This window comes from Panonychus citri, unplaced genomic scaffold (assembly GCF_014898815.1).
Source record: "Panonychus citri isolate SS breed McGregor unplaced genomic scaffold, ASM1489881v1 Contig00134, whole genome shotgun sequence".
Classification (NCBI taxonomy): domain Eukaryota; kingdom Metazoa; phylum Arthropoda; class Arachnida; order Trombidiformes; family Tetranychidae; genus Panonychus; species Panonychus citri.
Genome location: NW_026515539.1, coordinates 1580039 through 1601601, shown reverse-complemented (window position 1 = coordinate 1601601; position 21563 = coordinate 1580039). Strand labels below are relative to the sequence as shown.

Here is a 21563-nt window from a genome sequence, read left to right as displayed (position 1 = left end):
TACTAATCGTGTGTTAAAAATCAGAAAATGAATGTTGAAAGTTTTTTTGATAAATCGAAAATTGCATTTCATAAAGTTCTGGGTGAAAAATAGGCAAGAATAAAAAAATTACCACCGACCAAACTCAGATAAGGTCAGAATTAAGTTCCCTGGACCCATAGATGTTTGTTTAATGAACCATATTTGAACGTGTATTTGGCTGGACAATAATAAAACAACAATGTTAATGATATTATGAGAAGGACAGAAAACATTTCCCTTGTAATAATAATACAGAGAGAGAGAGAGTCAAAATGTTACGATTAACAGTTAAGATTCAATGAAACGGAAGACTCAGAACTGGGAAACGAAAGCTAGAATATAAAACAATAAACAATAATATTACCTTGATAACAAATAGAAGGAGAGGAAAAAAACATTCTTCTTGACAGAATTTAAGAAATCTCTTTTCTCTCAAAGATGGAAATACTTATTTCACTTTCATGTTGGAATTGAATTGAACAAAAGAATAATTTTTTCTCTTGTCCATCTTAATACTGGTCCACCCTCTATTATATAAACTAATCGAGTATGAAATTATATTGTTCTGTGTGTGGTGATGATGGATATTCATCAACAACATTTACCTTGATCATAAAAGTGTCACAATGAGAAAAAATCTATTAAAAAGAGATATAAAATATTTCCCATTTGGATGATTTGCTTTTATTGTTTCTTAATTGTCAACATTATCTAATCATTTTAATCATAATTAACAGTTGAATACATTATTAGTATTATCTAAACTCATCCAATTATCAACTTCAAATGAATATGATATTATTTATATGGGAAAACATGAAACCTCCCTGGGTATTGGTTGAGTGTATATTTTGACTCAGCTTAACAATTAAGATAATTATCATGATGATAACAGAAAAAAAATAATGATAATTAGTTGGTGGTAAGAGAACAGCAAAAAATGATGATGATTAAGTAAATGGTTAATCAGAGATGAGATAATTAGCCAAACACCAACAGTAACTATCTCACCTTTTTAATTGTTTCCTTAGTTGAACCATCCCAATTAATCATTAACATAACCATTATTATTTACTTGATACATTAACCCAATACTTTAGTTAACAATTAACAATTTCTCAAGTTAATCTAGGAATGGATTTGATTATCTAAAGGAAATTAAATGACAACTTAAATGGGAAAAAGGAAATTATCATTTTCCCTTTACTAATAAACCACTTTGAGATTGGACTTTTTTTCCTCCGGTGTTGATATTAAGTTGAAATTGATGTTCTCTGGTTAAATAGACAAGGATGATGACGATTATCATCATAATCATCAACTGACAACTTGATTTACTTGTTATTGTTATTGTTGTTTGGTTGATTTTACCTGAGTGATAAAAAAAATAGCAACAAACATGAGACCAACATGAAAATAAATGAACGATGAAAACAACTGAACAAAATGTTGTTCATCTTAATCAAGGCAAGAATAATTTTCTGTCATCTATCCAATTCCCTCTCATCTCTATCACTTTATGTATCCTAATATCTTGACCTGAACATGATAATATATCCAAATATTATACAAGATTAAGGTGATAATCATGTTACCTTTTTTTATCGAGTAAACAATTTTTTCCTCATCCTCTTTTCCAGTGGTTACATGAGGCAAACTTGACTAATCCATTTACACAAATTAGCATATAAAATGAACAGCTCATCATTAAAGTTAATCCATTATCCTTAATCCCAAATGATAATGTTGATCGTGAAGACTAAATAAGTTAATCTCTTTGAGTTTTAATCATCACCCAATGAAATTTTAAGTCTGAATTTTTGATTCTGATTGATGATAAGTTGACGATTATAAAAGGAAATTTAGAACAAACAAAATCGTAGAGAGAATAAAAAAAAAGTTCTAAATGTTGATTTTTCTTACTTTTTTTCTAATACTCACTTACAGTTCCGTGGGAAGAAGCAGAAAAAAATATCACATCGATTATTTCAATTCCGTCAATTCATATATACCCTTAGGGGAATTAGATTTTGAAACTTTTCCCATTGCAACTAAATCCCATTTAATTTAAATACCATTACTATTTCATTAATGATACGATTATATCACAACCATGTTGATTTCATGATGAAAAACAGAATCAATATAATCACCATCATCATTGATGATATTATATTTATATATTTAACTGAATATATCAACATGAATTCATTGATTCAGAATGAAAAAAAAAGCTTTCAGGATAAAAAAAGATTCTGATTTAAGCAAACATATTGGTAAACTTTAAATGTTACATATTTTTTCAATATTTTACCTGGAAAAAAATACCTGTCATCACTTTGGACTTATATCTTTCATGATCATCATGCATCGTGTATGAGATGAACAAACTGTTTGGGAAAAAAGATTCAATGTTTGCAAACATAAAAAATATTCAATCTACTCATGAGATTTTACCTGAAATCTCAGGTAGATCCTGATAACAAGGTTATAAAATAAATAAGCTACAAGACACTTGGGAATATCTATAAATGATATCAAGATAATTCAACAATAAGATAATCCATCAATCAGACTGATTGGTTTAGCATTAATAGCTAAGGTAAAGATTAATGATTATTAATTTAGCTGAGAGAAAATCATTTTCTCTCCTTCATCACTGAATCTTCCCTGAACAACTTTCCATTTGATTCAATATTTTTATCATGAAATACCAATGAATCGATACAATTATCATCATCATCTCAATTCTGATCAGGATTTAGTCTGTATTTGTATTTACACAAACTTCATTTTCCAATTTTTTTTCTCATCTCACTCGAAGTTTTATTTTTCCTTATGAAAAAAAGTTCGATACGTAATCATATCAGTTGTTATCTCACGAATTTCAGAATAATATCGTATCAAAATTATACTCGAATCGATCATTGGGATGAGAATTTAGTTTTCGAAACTTTTCCTATTTCTGAATAAAGTTTCGAAAGAGTGAAAATCTCTTGCAGTGAGTAGTTTTTCTTTCACCTTGGGACATTTTCTAAGGTTTATTACTTTGGAATAAATAATTTACATGAAGTTGTCATGACTTTTTCCCATCAATATGGGAAAAGGTTGATTACAAATGGACAAAAGTTATTGAAGTCTTTTGCCTTTTATTTGGGTTCGAATTCAAATTTAAGATTTAAAGATTATTCCAATAACTTGAGGTTCTAGAACATTTTTTTATCTAACCCACTCCCTGGTACTTTTGTACTCTATTAGCATTTGATAAGTTTTCCATTGATCAGATATGACAAATGATGAAGATACAATGTACTGTGAGATGATGAGGATGATATTGGAAGACAAATGTATCAAGAAGATGAATATTAAACTATAAGTATTGAGTAAAATATGAGAGGATGAACAGTTGATGATAATATTTTTTACATTATCACCCATTGTAATCATAATAATAATAATAATAATATTCAACATGATCATGAATTTTTGGGTGAAAATTTTTGTTGAATCAAAGTGTTGAAGCTCATGGTGCTTGGGATGAAAAAACTGCTTCAGTTGATACGGTTGAATGAATTGATCTCATGAGGAAAGATGATGATGAAAAAAATTGGTGATTCATCTGCATTCCATTAAAATAACATCCATCTTCCAGCATCCTCATCACCATGAACACAAAAAGCTTCAATATGATGCTGATAATAGTTCATTGATAGCCACTGATGAAGATGAAGGGAAACAAAAGCAATCAGATGATGATGAAGACGATCAGTCAAGTTAATAACAATTTTCTGTAAGAATAAAAAACTAGGTAATGAAAAAAATATCACGATGAAAAATGAATTATCAGAGATTCATTCTGGAAGAGTAAGAAATTTCATCACGATCACCATGAACTCATTGATTCAGAATTACGATTTTCAAGGAGATGATTAGACTAATCACCAACTCACTGCATGTTAATATTGTTGATGAATTAGAGAAAATATCGAATTGGAAATTTAAGAGTAATTTCAATCACTTACAACTTTGAAATTCCATGAGTTCTGATGAAAGTTTACAGGGAAATTTGATGAATCTTTTCCGTGAATATATATTCATCTTCATCATAATATCACCATGAATGGAAAGTGTAAAAGTGAGTCTTTAATAGTTTTTATCTTATTAATTTTGAAAGCATCTCCTTGAATTGAGGGAATAAAATTGCTACTGAAAATGATGAATATCTACCAACCAACATTTCCCTTGGAAAGTTTTGCCTCCGAATCAACAATAATTTAATAATCATAGTAATCATGATATTATTTTACCATTGGGTGAAAATTATCATGAAATCACATGAGTTTACATATACATTATTTCATCACATTAATAACAATCTTATCATATTCATGATTAGCTTGAAATTATTTCAACAATTTTATCAGATTATGTTAGGAATATTCATCATGGTGGTGAAAAAAGGTTGGGGTGGGAATAAGAAAAAAAGGAAGAATTTTTTTTCTTTTATTCAGATCAACACATTCATACACATGGAAATGATAAATTTCATGATAATCATATCACAGACGCTATGGAATTGGATAAGGAGAATGTTTCATCTCAAGATAATATAAATCACTTTGATTATATTTATGACTACAAATGAATACCCACCTTATATGCTCAACAGAATTGAATGAATACCATTTGGAATGAAATTTCATGTTTTATACTTTATTTCACCAAAATGAATACACTTTTGAAATATGATCACAGTAATTTCTTAAAAATCTCAAATGTGGATATTAAACAATTCATTCAGTTGACAATCAACATTCTGATTCTATTTTTTCACTACTTTTTGATAAGAGCATTTTCTTGTAACATTTAATCAACATAATATACGAACACAAAATAATAGCCCATTATTCAATTCTCAAAGTCCACGAGGAAATTAGGACCAAGTTTTCGTCTCTCGAAGATTGAATTTCAAAAGAAAGAAAAAGAAAAGTTCTAATAGTTTATTCAATTGTTATAATAGAAAATTGTGAGTATCCTTTTCCGGTTTCAATCATAAATCTCCAGTAAATATCATGCAAATCAAATTGATTCCTGAAATTTTTCGACTCGAGAAATTTTTTCTTTGCTGATTCGAAATCGAGTTTTGAACTGAAAAAAGTTCTAATATGAAATTCAAATGTTTCTTGCTCTCGATTTTACTTCAATGACAATCTGACGAAAGGCAATTACTATCAATCAATGACAATTAAATTAAATTAAAAAATTCATTTATTTCAATTGGTAAAATTTTCTCTCAAAGTCTAATCTAAAATGTCACAGTATGAGAGATGTATTCACATTTAGAATGAAAGTTTTATATTAATAAGGAAAATAATCCAACTCAATTTGATTAACTGAATCTTAATTATGATTTAATAATAATGTTGATCATCATGTTGTCTTGAAATGAATCATGAGAATGAGGATAATTGAATCAACATTCAATTTAGAATTGAAAATATGAAAATAAATGAAAAATGTTTCAAGATATTTAATAATAAGAAAAAAGTTTCAAAAAAATGAAAACAAGATCCAAAACTCATAATAGTAATATTATCAAACTGAGGGTATTCATTCATGGAATGAGGATAATACCCCCTTGATTATTGTTATTAAATTGTGAACAATTAGTTTGATATATTGATTGATACACAATTGTAATGTCAACAGCAAAAACTACCCAATTACAGTGTTAATCTCATAGAAAATGATGAATATACATGTTGACATTTTTCTTGTCACATTTTCTTTTCTCCCTCATTGATGATTAAAATTATATATGGAAATGATTGATGAATATTATATTGATTTGGCTAATTTGATTTACAATTAAATATCTTGTTACTAATTGTAATCATATTACAAAATTGACCCCAATGGTTATTTGATAGCATTCATCACCTTAACCTATCAACCGTTAATTGTTACAACCAGGGGACTATTCAGATTAATCAAATTTAACGATAAAAGGTTGATGAGACTTTGTATTCAAAGATAATGTTATGATTATCGTTTTGAAATTATAATTAATATAAGCAATTTAATGCTTTATAGCCAATGATGGATTATCTAAATGTCAGAATTCAGAAGAAAAAGAAACAAAATTAATATTCAAATGATTGATTAGAATATGAGAAAGAAACGATAGAAAGATAAGAGTAACATTCAGTTTGGATTATTTTGGAATCTAACAAGGTAGCTAAAGGAATAATCTAATGGACGATACATGAGAAGATACGAAATTAGTAGTATAAAAGTGGAAAACTCTGGTATCACCAATGCTTTTGATACCAGACTGGGGTACTTTTATACTACTAATTTCTTATCTTCTCATGTATTAAGTTGTCTAATAATTAATGTCCGTGTAATACATTATTACCACTTTGCAAATTAGAACATCATTTTATTAATTATCTGATCACTTTAATCAAGTTATATTAGAGGAGATGGGGAAATTCCTCCCAACTGAACTGATACATAGAGTTTTCTTCGTATTATAAATAATTATAATCTTCATCTTCATCTTCATCTTCATCTTCATCTTCATCTTTATTTTTAACTCGTCTCTGGTTAAGAGACGAGTAGTTGCCAATTATTTTATTTGCCAACATCTCCCCGGTCTTATGGTGACCATTCCACTGGTCAAGTCCAACTTTCGAGGGTTTTCGATTGGTAAACGATATCATGTTTTTTATGAAGAAATTGTGGTCAACGTTTTTCCATATTAGATCCGTTCCTTGTTTTTGATAAACGATGAGAAGAAATAATTATATAATGATGATATAAATCGATTGATTGTGTTCGTCGAGTACAAGGCTGTTTTTCCTTCATTGGTTGTTTTTCTTGCTTCTTATACGATTGAGTTTGAGATTCACACTTGAATTTGTCGATTAACTTTTCCGTTCCGTTCTCAGATTTATTTTGTTGATCAGATGCTTGAGGATTGAAGGTCGATCATCTATGTTTATTGGGTAGACAAGACAGTTATTGTGGCTTGAATTTTTAGCATTAACACCTAGGGGTGGATCATCATCAAGGATTAAACTTTCATCTGTTGAGTCATAGCCATTCACGATTGCGAAACTAAATATAGTATTATTTTCAGGAAAATGTCCATTATCATCCGTATCGTTAGGATCAGAAGATTGGATTACCATTTTTACTTCTCAGGATTTTCTATTTGGGGTGAGTGATTGTTTCGATTGATGAATCGCTTTACTTAAACGATTTTCTTCATTTTTATCATTCCTTGTCTCCGGACAAAAATGGAGATAGTTAATTAATAAAAAATAAGCATAATCGTTTTCCATCACTTTCTCTCACCTATTAACGAGATTGGAAATTCCCATTTCGTAAAAATTTTGACTCTCAGATTAGTCACTTTTTGAGATTTTTTTTTATTCCAAATAGTTTTATGGAAATAGTTTTGTTTAACTATGCATACCGCGAGCAGCAGCGACGTCTGAGCGCGTGTATGACGCAGAAAAAAAGAGAGACTGAGAAGCGTGAGAAAGAGAGTTAGAGAAGGAGAATGATGAAAGAGGAAAGAGGAAAGAGAAAAAAGAGAGAGAGAGACTGTTAAAACGAGAATGAAAGAAAGATAACGTGGGAATGTTTTACTTTGGTACCATTGTCCCTCTCCATGTTTACTGCGGCGAAGACGGAAGCATGGATAACCTATTTTCCTCTCTATATGGCAAGAAATTTCCCCTCAAAATGAAATTAAGTTTCCAATTAAAGATGTTAATTTAGATGCTGATTCAGTTTCGTCTAAATTATAATCGAATAATATTTTAACAGTAGCTAAAAGTAATGTTGAAGGTAACGATGTTATAACAATTATGTTGTAAGAGCATGACTTGTTAGAGACACTCGCTTACCGAAATCTTCATATTGGGCCAATCTCAATTCACAGTGGATTAAGTAATTACGTAATCCACACCACCAGTGATTAACAAAAATTAATTAATTATGAATAGTTTTAATATTGTATTAAGATTAACAATATGGACAAGAGTTTAACACAAAGAGATTTAATTTTAACAAGGATTGCGATCAACTGGTTCACATTAACTGACTCTTTGTCTTTTACAATATTGTTTTTAATATCATGTGGTTAAGGTGAAATTTCATTAGTTTCCGAAGTGTCCAAATTTAGATTTATATGACCACCAGGATGGTCTTAGATAGTTGGTGATTTGGAGGAAGTAGTTAACTTCTTCTCTTAGTGTGTATTAGATTGAGATAGAATCTAATTACCCGTTGACCATTACATGAAATGTGTATAATGAGTGAAAACGTTTTGGAACACTTTTAAAAGTTCTATCAACATAAATGTGATCAGAGACACATAAAAAGCAGCGAAATTTATCAGTAGCGAAGATTAAAATTTCATCACTTTCACCATCACGTATACGGAAAAAAGGTTCTCCATCGAAGTTGACCTTCAAATTATCAGGTATCACAATCTCTTTGCGTTTTGAAGGTAGTGATGGATATCAAGCTGATCTAGCTCTCGATAGAGTTTTTTGAAACTTCCTAAAGTTTTAAAAGATGCACTAACAATATCACCTTGATGAGTTTGGATACTGTCATTAGTATTTTTTGATATTAATCCTTCAGATTTGGAAAGTTTTCAGACTTTACATAATCTTTTCTTTTGTTTCTTTGCTCAATTTGAATAATTTTGTCGAGTTGAGGCTCATGATTGTGAGGTGAGCTACACTTGATGATTGTTGATTCAATTGTCAATTTACCTGGACAATTTTTTTCACAGCACGTCCAATATTCACTTGTTAAAGTAGTTTTTCGTTTTCGATGAATAAAATTTGATCTGACTAATAAATTAGCATTACGAGCTGATTTGATGAATTTATAGTCCATTTTAGTTTAATTTAAAAAAAGAAACTTAAAAAATAGAATCTAACTTTAATCAGAAAAGAATGAAAACTGTGGAAAATTTGAGTCAAGTTGTCGAAAAAATGAGACAAATCGAATGTGGAACAAAAAAATCCAATCTAATTCAGTTCAGTCAATTTAGTTTCATTGATTTTCATGAGCAAAAATTCCTTAAATATTAGGTATCCACATAAGTAATGTCGTTTTTTGATTGACTTGACACATTTTTCGATTTTTCGAAAATTAGTTACATCATCAACCGTTTCATCGCCCAGGATAAGGACGAGGAGATCATTAAGACCATCAACTTCTGCTTTGAGAACTTTCCTCAATCAACAAAGGAATAATTTTTACACCTGTGGATGCTGTTGAATTAGAAGATTTCGTTGCACCGAGGACAGTAGCCCAAGCAATAGATACTATTGATAGGCTTCGATCAACTCAAAGGAACCTCCGGAACATGAACCTTAACAAAATGAATCACTTAGGAATATGCTTAACGGTTCATCGTCGTGGATTCGCCACTTTAAATCAATGGATTGCTGCAGTCAGATCTCGCTTTAATATTCGTAGGACATCAGCTCTATTTTACATAAGAATAGCTACAGTCATTCAAATGTATCCGAGAATAAGACGTCTTTTCATAGAAAGACGAGTGTTAGAAAATAACTTATATATGCTCGAAAATATACATTTACTCGGTGAAGAGGAAGAAAGGTTCTGGTCATCAGAATAATACATTGTAGAATTGCATAGATACATTTTGTGCGTCTTAAAATTTTGAATCGATTGATATATTGCAAGCAATTGTAACCCTAATACTTATCTAATAATCTAATTTTCAATAAAATTCACATTTACCCGGGAAGTCATTGACCTATACACGGTCATCACCTTTTAAATGCACTTCCTCAATTATAAAGGGAAAGTTAATAAACTTGTTGTAACAGGTTGTTGGCCTTGGGTTTACCCCGAAAAATCATTAATTTTGTTAATATAAAAGTAAGAGAAAAAGAAAGAGAGGTGGTTCATACTGTGTATGAAAAGAAAGGGAAAAAGAAAGAGATAAGAAAGAGAAAAAGAAAGAGAAAATGAAAAAAAAGTGTGCTCAACTGTGTAGTTTTACTACTACTAGTTTTATTAATAAATTATCGAAACTAATTGTTTGATTGCGCAAAATCTTATAACATTTCGTAGCTGATGGATTAATCTTCCAATTTTAAAATTTTCACAATTAACTAATTGTCAATTTTCAAGAAATTGTCCAACGAGTGAACGGCAACTAAAAAACGACATTACTTATGTGGATACCTAATAGTTTAAAAAATCATCAGTTTAAGCTTAAATTAGCCTTTTATTGATGATTAAATTTAAACAGATTCGAATCGAATTTCGCTCAAATGACTTTCGCTATATTGGCCTATGCTGAGTTTACCATGTGTCCAGTTGATCTTCGCCTAAATGATTCGGGCCCATCCATTGAGTTTTTTTATGATGAGTCGATTGTTAAGTTTATATGTAGTTATCACAAAATAAGCACATTTGGAACAATACCTTAGTTCACAAGACGAACAAGATCTCTAACCAAATGCAGAAAGAGAACACAATTATCGCTACTGAAAGGTATCGTTGTCCAATGATAAACAAAATCTTGGTTTAGCATTGCATTGCTTTTCGATAGAAATTTTTTTCATACAAATAACGAGTATAAATCCTTTCTTTTAAAAATCAATATAAATGCTCAACGGAATCAGATCAGTTTTCTTAATTTGAGTCAACATTGTGATTGTGATTTCTTGTAGTTGATGTAAAGATGATATGATGCAAATCTGAAGGTGAGGAAGTGATCACTTTTTCCTGACGAGCTCAGTAAGTTGAACCTTTGGGATTTTTATTCAGTTTATCTTTCTGATTGAAATATCTCGATGATTTTTGAATTAAGAGAAAAGAAAAAGTGTGAGAGAAAAAGAGAAGAGAGAGCGAGAGCAATTACTTTCTCTTCAAAAGAAAACGGTATTAATAACTTGATGTTTGAATAACTCAAGTAAAACGTCCATGAATAAGCTTAAACTATCAATTTGGAACTTTAATAATTTCGAATAGTTTTGAATGCTGGTGATTTCTTCACTCAATCAGCATCCTTTTTGATAACCTTAGATTTTCTTCAGAAATTTTTTTCACTTTCTGAACATTTTCATCGGTTGAAACTGTGAAAACATCTTTGTTCTGAGATATCCGATCATCTAATGTTGCATATTCTTCGAATCGTTTCACTAAGCTTCAGACACAAATAAGAAGGAAAAAGTTTAGTATTAGTAGTAAAAAGGGAGGTCAGTGTTCTCGGAAGTTACGCAACAGACCACCACCCAAACCGAACCGACCATTTCCGGTATTAAGGTGATGATGTGGGTGGTGGTAACTTCCGGAAACACTCTTGTCCTCCGGAAGTAAAGTTTTCTGGGTGAAATTTTTTTCTCTTTTTTTTCTCTTGAACTATTAATAATTTTTATTTTCTAATTTCAACTAAATGAATCTTATGGCTTCAAATGATTTCAATGATGAAATAAAATTTATTTTTGCATCAAAACTTTTGCATTTTGATTTAAATTTGCAACATTAATTTTTTAAATGGAATTTTTTGCAAGAGAGTTTTGCAAGGTGAATGCAAATAGTATGCATAATATTGCATAATATGCAAAAATAATTGAAACCGTTAAATATTCGGATGACCAGCAAGTCGATTTAATTCTTTTATGAAATAATCACTCGATCGTTCCAATAACTTAATGGTTTCAATTATTTTCGCTGTATCAGCATTTCGTGCATCAAAAGAAAAATTTGCACGGGTTACAATCTCCTCACGGATACCGACCAAGTGCTCCATGATCCTGAGGTATTGCGCTTTCTGGCGGCGGGAAATATCCTCAGTCTCATCCAGGGCAGCATCCGCAATCTCACCATTGTTTCACACACGAGACTCGAGATCCTAGAGATTCCTATTGATTATCTTATTGTCTTGAACAAGAATGTTCGAGACAACGTTCATGTTGTGTAATGTAGAACAAATTGTTTCCAATTTATCCTGATGAGATGATGATGAAAAAATGGATAAGTCACCGAGGGATGAGGATGTAGATGGTGATGGTGGTGGTGATGGTTGAGTGTTTCCGGAAGTTACCACCACCAACATCATCACCTTAATACCGGAAATGGTCGGTTCGGTTTGGGTGGTCGGTAGTGTAACTTCCGGCAACACTGAGCCCCCTTTTTACTACTGTATTTTTCCAGAAAGTTTACAAAGGTTACTTACTCTCTCAAAGTTTGTTCTGGTAGCAAGTTAAAAATTCGACCGATACTTCGGATCGCTCTCAGGGCCTCACGAACACTTTCATCTCGCTGGTAATAAAATTTTAATCAGAGTGCATTTAACTTTACTTTCTGATTCGGTCATTTTGTCAAAATTTTCAAAAATTCTTTTTTGTCGATTGTCAAAGTAATAAAACGGTAATTTAAAAAAAAGATTGTTGGAATCGATTTGTCACCTAGTACTAGAATTGGCCGCTTTTATTCTACTGAAATTAAATCTGTAAAAATGAATACTCAATTATTACGAAAATGTCAGTTATATGTTTTTTCAATTACATGGAAATTCATAAATTGAAGATGACATTAAATTGTTGATAATTGTGTCATCTCATTAGTGTTATTCAGAATTCGTCATTAGATAAACTCAAGTTATGTCACGAAGATCATATTTCCCTATTGGGGTGGAGTGGGAGGTGGAAGAGTGTATGAGATACAGAAGTGAAGAGAAAAAATGAGTAATACTCAGTGAATCATAAAAAGTATATTAATAAATTAGGGAGAGGAATATGACGAAGTGTGTGTTCTGAAATTGAGGTGGGAAAAATTTCATAGAAAATGTGATGTTGATGATGAAAAAATAGAGATGAATACCCCTCTCTCTCTCAATTTCTTTTTCATGATATCATGATAATTATCATGATGATCCTCCTGAAACTGATCATTATAATGAAAAGTATCCAAAGAGGGACAAGCCTAATTTTTGAGTTAATAATGAATGACCAATGGGTATTATGGGTTAAATTGTATGTGAATATTATGATGCAAATCACTTTAGGTCATTTTTATTCAGTCATCTTCCTACTCATCATCATCTCCACCCATTTCAAGTTATCATTCCAGTTTTATAAACAATATTATTGTCCAAAATATTAATATCATGGAAAAGTTGGAAAGGAGAAACTTTTTTTTCATCTTCTAAAACTTAATCTAATAGTAATATCTATGGATTGATAATGATTATGATGATACCTTGCGAAGATATTAAATTAATAACTTAATCATAATGACAATAATTCCTATTGAATGAATATATTCAGTTGATTAAATGAAAATAATATTCTTTTGATGGTAATCATACAGGGTAATTTCTCTTGCCTTTTACTCACGATTCTTCTTCAATCTCATAGACCATTGAGGTTATCAAGATATTAGCGCATTAAAAAGTCATTTGAAGTTCCATTAAAAAAGTTCTATTTAGCGTTTCATAATTATATCGATTCTTCCAAATATGATCTTAAATCGAGATAAATATCAGCTCATTTATTATTTAGTTTTCCAGGTTCTGTCACGAATTACTTACTGAAAAATTCTATAGTTTCTTATCTGTTTTTATCTGAAAATGTATCAGTTTTGCTTTTGATAATCGACCACAGATTCCAACATTTTCTTCAGCTGAAATGCTTTTATTTTCTCTATCTAACTTATCTGAAAATTGTGATAACAGTAATTCAAATGATAATATCGATAAACCGAATGATATTGAAAATGAATTGATAAGTTTGAAAGGAGGAAAGAGAAATATTCTCACCACTTATCGAGTTTCCAATGGAAAGAGAGTAAAAAATTGTTTTGATAAAACTTTTTTTCTCTCTCACTTGACAAATGCTAATAAAATATCAGCGTATCAATATGTAGATAATATTATGTAGACACTTTTGGTTGATAATATTACAATTTTTGAAATTGGAACTATTCGAGTTTACCAAGAATTTTAAGTTCTCATAACATTTTAAATCCATGTATACACACAATTGATATTCATTGATATGAATAAACTACAAGTTTATTGTTTTTATTTGTTGAATAATATAAAAGTTGAGATGAAATGAAAAACATTCTGTATGTAAGAATTAGTGACAATTGAAAAAAAAAACGTGAATTAAAAGTTTCCCTTTGTAAGAATTTTCAATAAACAAGAATCAACACCAATAGAATAACCCAAAAAAGGTAATAAAGTCAATATTTATTCAAGAAAATAATCTAAGCTGAATGTTACCTTTTTTCTCGTTAATATGATTACCTAAACATCATCATTAGTGTATAAAGTAATAACTCTTATCAGAATCATGATAAGCTTAAGATTATCAGTTTGAAGATAAGAAGGAAAATTTTTTTTCTTGTTTGAAAAAAGTTTTTGACATTCATTTTGTATGATTTTCTCTCTGTTAACATTTTCCTTAGGTAAATGGAGGGTATTCAAATATTTTGTTAAAAGATGAAGTATGATAATGATTCAAATGCTACCACTGATAACCTTATGTTGAACATTCTGCTAAGCCTATTATCATGTATACTCTGAGTTCTGGTTCTTTGTTATTTTAATCATTTTTATTAAACTAATAATAATACCATAGGTATATGCACATTCAGAATGCTAGAGTTCTGATAGGATTTAGCCTTGAGTTGTTTACCTTTGTAACATTTTGCTTGGAATTTTTTTTCCTCATTCGCCAAGAAAAAAAATACGAGCATAATTTTTTCTGGAAGATAAACTGTCTCTACCTATGGAATCTTCATTGGAATAAAATAATATTATAATATAAATATAAATTCTTTGAGATTCTAAGGTTAATGTTGATAGATAATTGAATTGGATTTCTTTTTAATAATCGAGGTAAATGTGACACTTTATGATTTGTTTTGTACTTTTAATAGAGACACAAGATTGAATGGATTAACTTTAAATATTTAATCCGATTGGATTCTGAAAGAAAAATATATGAAATGAAAGATTAACATTTCAAATGGATAATTTCAAATTTTCTGCCACATTTATCTCAAAGTGTTTTCCTCTCTTCTTTTATTAACTAAATAATCAATTCAAATGATTAACCAACTATAATCTTCGTATGATTGTTATGATTAAACTGATACGTTAGGTGAATATACACAAGTTAATTCTGCATGATAACTTCCAGGTTGAGATTCTGACAGAATTGAAACTCACCAGGAATAATTTTGAGTTTTACTTGATTTTTTTCCCTAACTAATTAATGTATTGAATAAAAGGAAGTTAGGATTAACTTGAATATTGAAACATTGAGAAAGCTGAGATGATATTATTACGATAATTGAATGTCAAGTCGAAAGTGTAAAAAAGTTTTGCGTTGAAATTGAGCTTGGAATCGTTTTAAAGTCATAATCATAGAGAAAAAGAAATGTCGGAGTTTTTCCCAAAAAATCGTAGATTGAATTCTGATAAACAATCAGGAAGCAAAGAAGGAAGAAACTATTTACCCTGAGGGAGAAACTAAAACTGCTCGAGGAACAAAAAGTTTCAGTTCGATTTTGACTCAAACGATAAAACTTCAAACAGTAAATTAATGTTCTCACCATGAGTTAATATAATATTAGCTTTATGATTATCATATAATGGAATCAGTAATAACCTTTCATTAAGAATATCTTTTACCCCTCGGTGTGAATACTGACCACGAAATAGATCGAATAGTTTACACCTCGAACTCTTTATTTGAATTCGAAGCTTCATAAAGTTTAAGAGTGAAAAATCTGAAGACTATAAAATCTGATTTCTCGTGCTAAACATTATTCCAATAAGCGGTGTTCGTTGGAACGACTCGAACTCGCTGATGAATACATTTTTCATGGATTATATTCTGAATACAATTAACTTCATTCATCCTTTTGATAGCATTTTTTTTCATCTTTTCCTCATTATCTTAACTATAACTTTCTCACATTAATATAATTTCCCACCTCCCACTCCAGTAATACATTTTATCTTGTTACATCATTATCTTTATCATCCTAATCATCATTATCATGATAATATCTTATACACTGAACTGTTGTTGGTAATAATATTTATCATCATCATGAGGATGGATTAATGTTATTATTAAAAACCTAAACTTTTAATACAATAAGAGATTAGATTTATTATCTTGAAGGAAAGAGGAGAAGAAGAAAAAACCGAAATTGTTAAATTCAGATTCCATCATGAATCTCTGAGTAGTTAAGAAATCAACTTTTTTCTTTCACTTCCTGGTTTTTAGACTATTGATTAACCTCTCTCTGAGAATCATGTCATCTAATTACAAACGATCATCTTGTGTTGCATGATTATATCAATAACTTTACGATTTAATTTGTATTTTATTAATTTTCTTCATCTCTTCACATTGGAAACAATTAGTATCTCCAATGTAATAGTAACAAAAAGCTACAACTGGAAACGGAAGTGACAATTTACTTCCTCACAATGTTCCTCATCCCTTTTCCGGAAATGGTTGCAATTCTGGTCTCAAATTTAAGATTAGCAATTTGCTTGAAACAATTTGAAACATAGAAAATCAAAGAAAAAATAAATAACAAAATGCTAATCTCTCCAGGAAATTAATAAACTAAATCACTGTGAGAAAGGTAATCAAATTAATCCATTTGTTTATCAATAGTAAATCAAGAAGAGGAAAAAAAATTTCATCTCTTTTTATCTGTTGATTACCTTTGATTACGATTAAGTTTCGGTTAAGAATTTTTTTCTCTCTCCTCATCTCATGAGATTCATCATCATTATCATCAACCCGTAAGCGCACACATCATCAATTGTCATCATCATGAAGATGAGAATATTTTTAAAGGACTTTTGTGACATCATCTCTAACGGTTGTTGTTAATATTAACCATGAATACACCACATTAACTCTGATGATAGCGTAGTAATATAATCAAGGCAACATTAAATTTTCTTGATTACAACAATTTGCTAATCTAATAATTATCTTCTTGATAAATCAAACTACGTTATTAGTTGATAACTTAAATCTCATGATGGCGAATCAGAATTGAACTAAAGCCAACAAGGAGGATAAAGATGATCAGAAAGATTAGATAAGAGTCTTTAATCTTTGCCATTTCTAAGTTTTTCCATTATGATTGTTCACTTAAAATGGGTTAAGATGAGAGAGAGGAAAAGGATGAAGATAATGATGATAAAGTAAATGAATGGAAAGATATAAGGATTAGAAGAGAGAGAGAGAGAGAGGATAGATGAAGATGAAGTAAATGTAAGAAGTGAAAGTGAAAGTGGCAAGTGAAAAGAGACAATCTTTTTTTTTCTCATTTGTGTTGGTGGTTTTTCTTGGCATCCACCATGGTGGGTGGTGGTCATTCTGATGGTCAGGGATCTTGTATATTATCATGTGTTTGGTGAGAGGAAAAAATCAAAGACTCAGAAGTTATTTGGATGCTAATTTAATAGATGAATTGGATTCACTGGTGGACATTGTGGTGAACATGTTAAATGTTTATCATTAGACTTTTGTGGTTCCAAGTATCAATTCTGTAAGTTCTTAATCGCCATCTTCCTTTTCATCATCTCCATCTTTGTAGCTTCTGAACTTTTTTTCCGTACTTCTTTTTACATCAATTCCTTTTCCGCCTCCTCCCATTTCACGATATTTGATTATTTCTCTCTCAGGCTAACATTACCTTTCATCTTACCTTCACATTAATTCACCTTCATTTCATCCCCAACCCACTTATCATCCTGCTCATCATGTGATGATGATGATGAAACTTTAGTAAACATCCACAACTACAACATTCGCCTTGGTTAACTGTTAATCAAATTGTCTTTAACCATTAACAGTTAACAATCAACATTCTGATAACAATGTTTTCATCACTTTCCTTTTAACATTATCATCCTCATCCTCATCTTGATCACTCAATCGCTCAATAAAACAACATCATCTTGTATCTTCTCTGTCAACATTTGTCAATTTGCAATTTTTTTCTCTTCAATTACATTTACCTTATTCTGATGATCGAATATTCAAAAATTCAATTAAGCCTTAATTGCATTTCATCAGTTGTTTACCTTTCTCTCTAATCCTTTATCTTAACAGTCAAGTTCATCATTTCCGTTTCCTTTTGTACATTTTCATTTTCATTTTTTTCATTTTATTAACATCAATGATAATCAAAGGTTAATTGATAACCTAAATGAATGATAATGATCGGTAATTAAGATTATCATTTATCTCAATTAACTGTGAATTAGTTAATTGTTATCATTAGTGGAAAATGTAATCAAATCTCAATTCTAATCAATTTATAGTTACAATATCAATCTAATCAAATTAAGATTGACCAAACAAGACGGTTAGTTACAAATTAACCTTAATCACTTTCAATTAGAGGTGAATAGTTTTATTAACAATTGATAATAATAATCACAATTAGCCAATTCCCAACCAATTAACATGATGTTAAATCATTAACGAGACAATGAATGACAATTACAAAAAAAGAGACTAATGATAAACAAATTAGTTTAATTAAATTGTATCAAAAGTTTATCAGCTGATTGATTTACAATCTGTCACATAAATGACAGAAACAATTAACTAATCCAATTATTAAACAATTTGCTTTAAAGATTAAAAAAATTTGTTTGCGAGCTAAAAAAATGAATGAAACAAAAATTCATGAACCAGAATCAGATTTATATCTGAATATGAATGAAAATATAACCATGATAATAGATTGAGTTTTATTTACGATTCTCTATCATGTTGACAATTTTATTCTGTCCTACTGATTTGATAAGATGATTATAATAGTAGGGATGAAGAAGATGATAAAGATGAGAGGATGGAAATAGGAAAGAGAGAGAGAGAGAGAGAGAAAAGTTCTGATGATGAGAATGCTTTTCATCCAAAAGAGTCAAACCAACACCAAGACAACATGAATCTCATGCATTATTATTATCATTATCATCACTCTTTGGCTGTTATCTGGTGGTGACAATGAAGATAACTTTATAATACCTTCATCGTCATCACTACCTCAGGAAAATGGTGAACAAGAGAGTATGATGATGATGATAAATGAGACTCTCTCAAATCACATTTACATTATGTGAGTATTAACAGCTCGAAAATATGAATAAAATGAGAATAAAAAAATTCTCACTCTAAATTCTGTAACATTTTATAAGGAATATTCTGTGAAAATTGATGAATTAGAAGCAATTTGTTTGATTTAAATGGAAAAAAAATCTATTCTTCTGTTAATTGTTGACTTAATCTATTAATGATTTCTCTATTTCATTCTTAATAGTAATCAATCAGCATTACGAAATTCAAGTTTACGACGATTTCGTTATCAGGGGCAACACTGGCATCTTACGTTGTAATGTACCGACATTCGTGAAAGATTATGTTACAGTTATTTCATGGTTACGAAGTGACGGAAATATTATTTCATCGGATCTATTCAAAGGTAAGTTATCATGAAATTTTAACTAAGAAAATGATTCAGCTACTCAGAGTATTCATATTATTATAGTATCATCATCATCATCATCATTATGATCATTATACTTAGTTGTAAGTTCATTGTTTCATATCTAATAATATTATTCATAATCATTTGGATTGAATGAATTATTTTTCTTCATCTTGTTTCCATCATCATTATCATCCCTCATCTTTTCATCATTAAAATTATCATCATCAATCATGAACATATCATGAGAATCCATCAAAAAGATGATTATGATTATGAAATATTCTCAACAAATCTACCATTCTATTCATAAAGTTAAAGAGAGATGATTATGATAACGATAACACAGCATTTGACCTGTCAACGATATATTGGAATCGATAACAACAATAGTAACATTATATAATAGTAATTGATAAGAAATTCACAATTGCGAGGGAAATGATTATCATTAATCATCATCATCATTCATGGATATTAGATGATGATGTTTATAAAGAGGGAAGAAAAGTTTCAGTTCTAATTTAGATCATATTCTTGAATAGGAAATTGAAGAGAAAAAAAAATCAAATTGATTCCAAATTAAATTCTGGTTTAAATTATTATTATCATTATCGTTATCATTTCCCTCGTGGAAATAATATCACAATTAATTATGTAGATTTCCAATGAGTATTCATGTCAATTTATTAATTTGTAATATCGTTCATGTTAATCAGTTTAAATAATTATAATTTCTTGCAAATTAATAATATAAATTGATGATTAAAACTTTTACCATGGACAATGTTACAGAACTGAGAATGGTAAAAGTTTGAGATGAAACTTTTCAACTAATCCAAATGATAATTAATAAATTATGTTAATAAACAATTAAATTATCAGAAATAATTAATCGGATTAACAATATAATCTGATAATTGTTACAATATGAAGAGTGAGAGAGAGGTATTCATTTAATAATTGAATTGAAACAAATATCTTTTTGATATTAATACATGGAAAGAGAAAAGGAAAATCTCAATTTAATCAACATTCAGCTTGGAAAATAACTTTTTTTTTCATTATTATTCTGTTCACTTGATATAATAATAATAATATGATATTGAAAAGTAAAAAAAATTACAAAAGATTCAGTTGTTGATGGGAAATGTTTGAAAGGTATTAACATTTCCCTCTGATTGTATATCAACATGAAATATGATTAAATATCATGATGATAACAATAATCATCATCATCATCATCATGATACTCAATATTAAATGATATCAGTTATTGATTGAAATTGATATTGACAATATGGTGTAACAATATGAGAACCGATGAGATTGAATCAACAAGCTGGAAAAGGAGGTGGTGGGGTGGGTTTTATGAGAGAGAGAGAGAGAGAGGAGAGAGTGGGTGGTGATTGAACAAATATTGACCAGAATGCTGAAGAGAAAAATATTCTTGCTCTCTTCATCTTCATGGTGATGATCAACATTTCATGATATTAGATTTGCTTTGATATTATTTTTACTTTTTTACTTTACTCATTCGTTTTTTTTTCAGTTTCAATCTAAATCATATTTTCACTTATCAAGTAAATATCACAAATGATTAAAACTAATACACACTCAATATCATATTGTTATTAAGATTGAGTTGACAGGTTAAACAATCAAGTTAATCATAATAAACAATAAATACTATATTTATATAACTTAGAAGTTGAGAGAGAAAAAAAAATTGTTCTAATATCGAGTTCGATAAACATTAATATGATGTTAATACCTTATGACAATTTCAATTGGAATCAGTTGAATTGTGACCATTAAACTTTGACAGAATTGTCTATATATATTTCATTATGAGATACATGATGTAGGGTATTCATCGTTAATCTCTTACAATTCAGTTAGTTCATGAGTTTCATTGGATTCTGATTCTGAAGTTTCATCATAATTATTTGAATTTTTTATTAACTAATATTAAGTTAGTAGAT

General features: G+C 29.5%; 1 protein-coding gene across 2 annotated transcripts in view; it reads left to right on the top strand.

Annotated features, from left to right (window-relative positions):
* LOC128391586 (cell adhesion molecule DSCAM-like) overlaps positions 1-21563 on the top strand; it is a 47995-nt gene that overhangs the window by 4482 nt on the left and 21950 nt on the right. For both annotated transcript variants that reach the window (XM_053351497.1, XM_053351498.1), the window contains exon 3: positions 19411-19572. In XM_053351497.1, coding sequence (XP_053207472.1) covers positions 19411-19572 — 162 coding nt within the window. The remainder of the gene's footprint in view (positions 1-19410; positions 19573-21563) is intronic.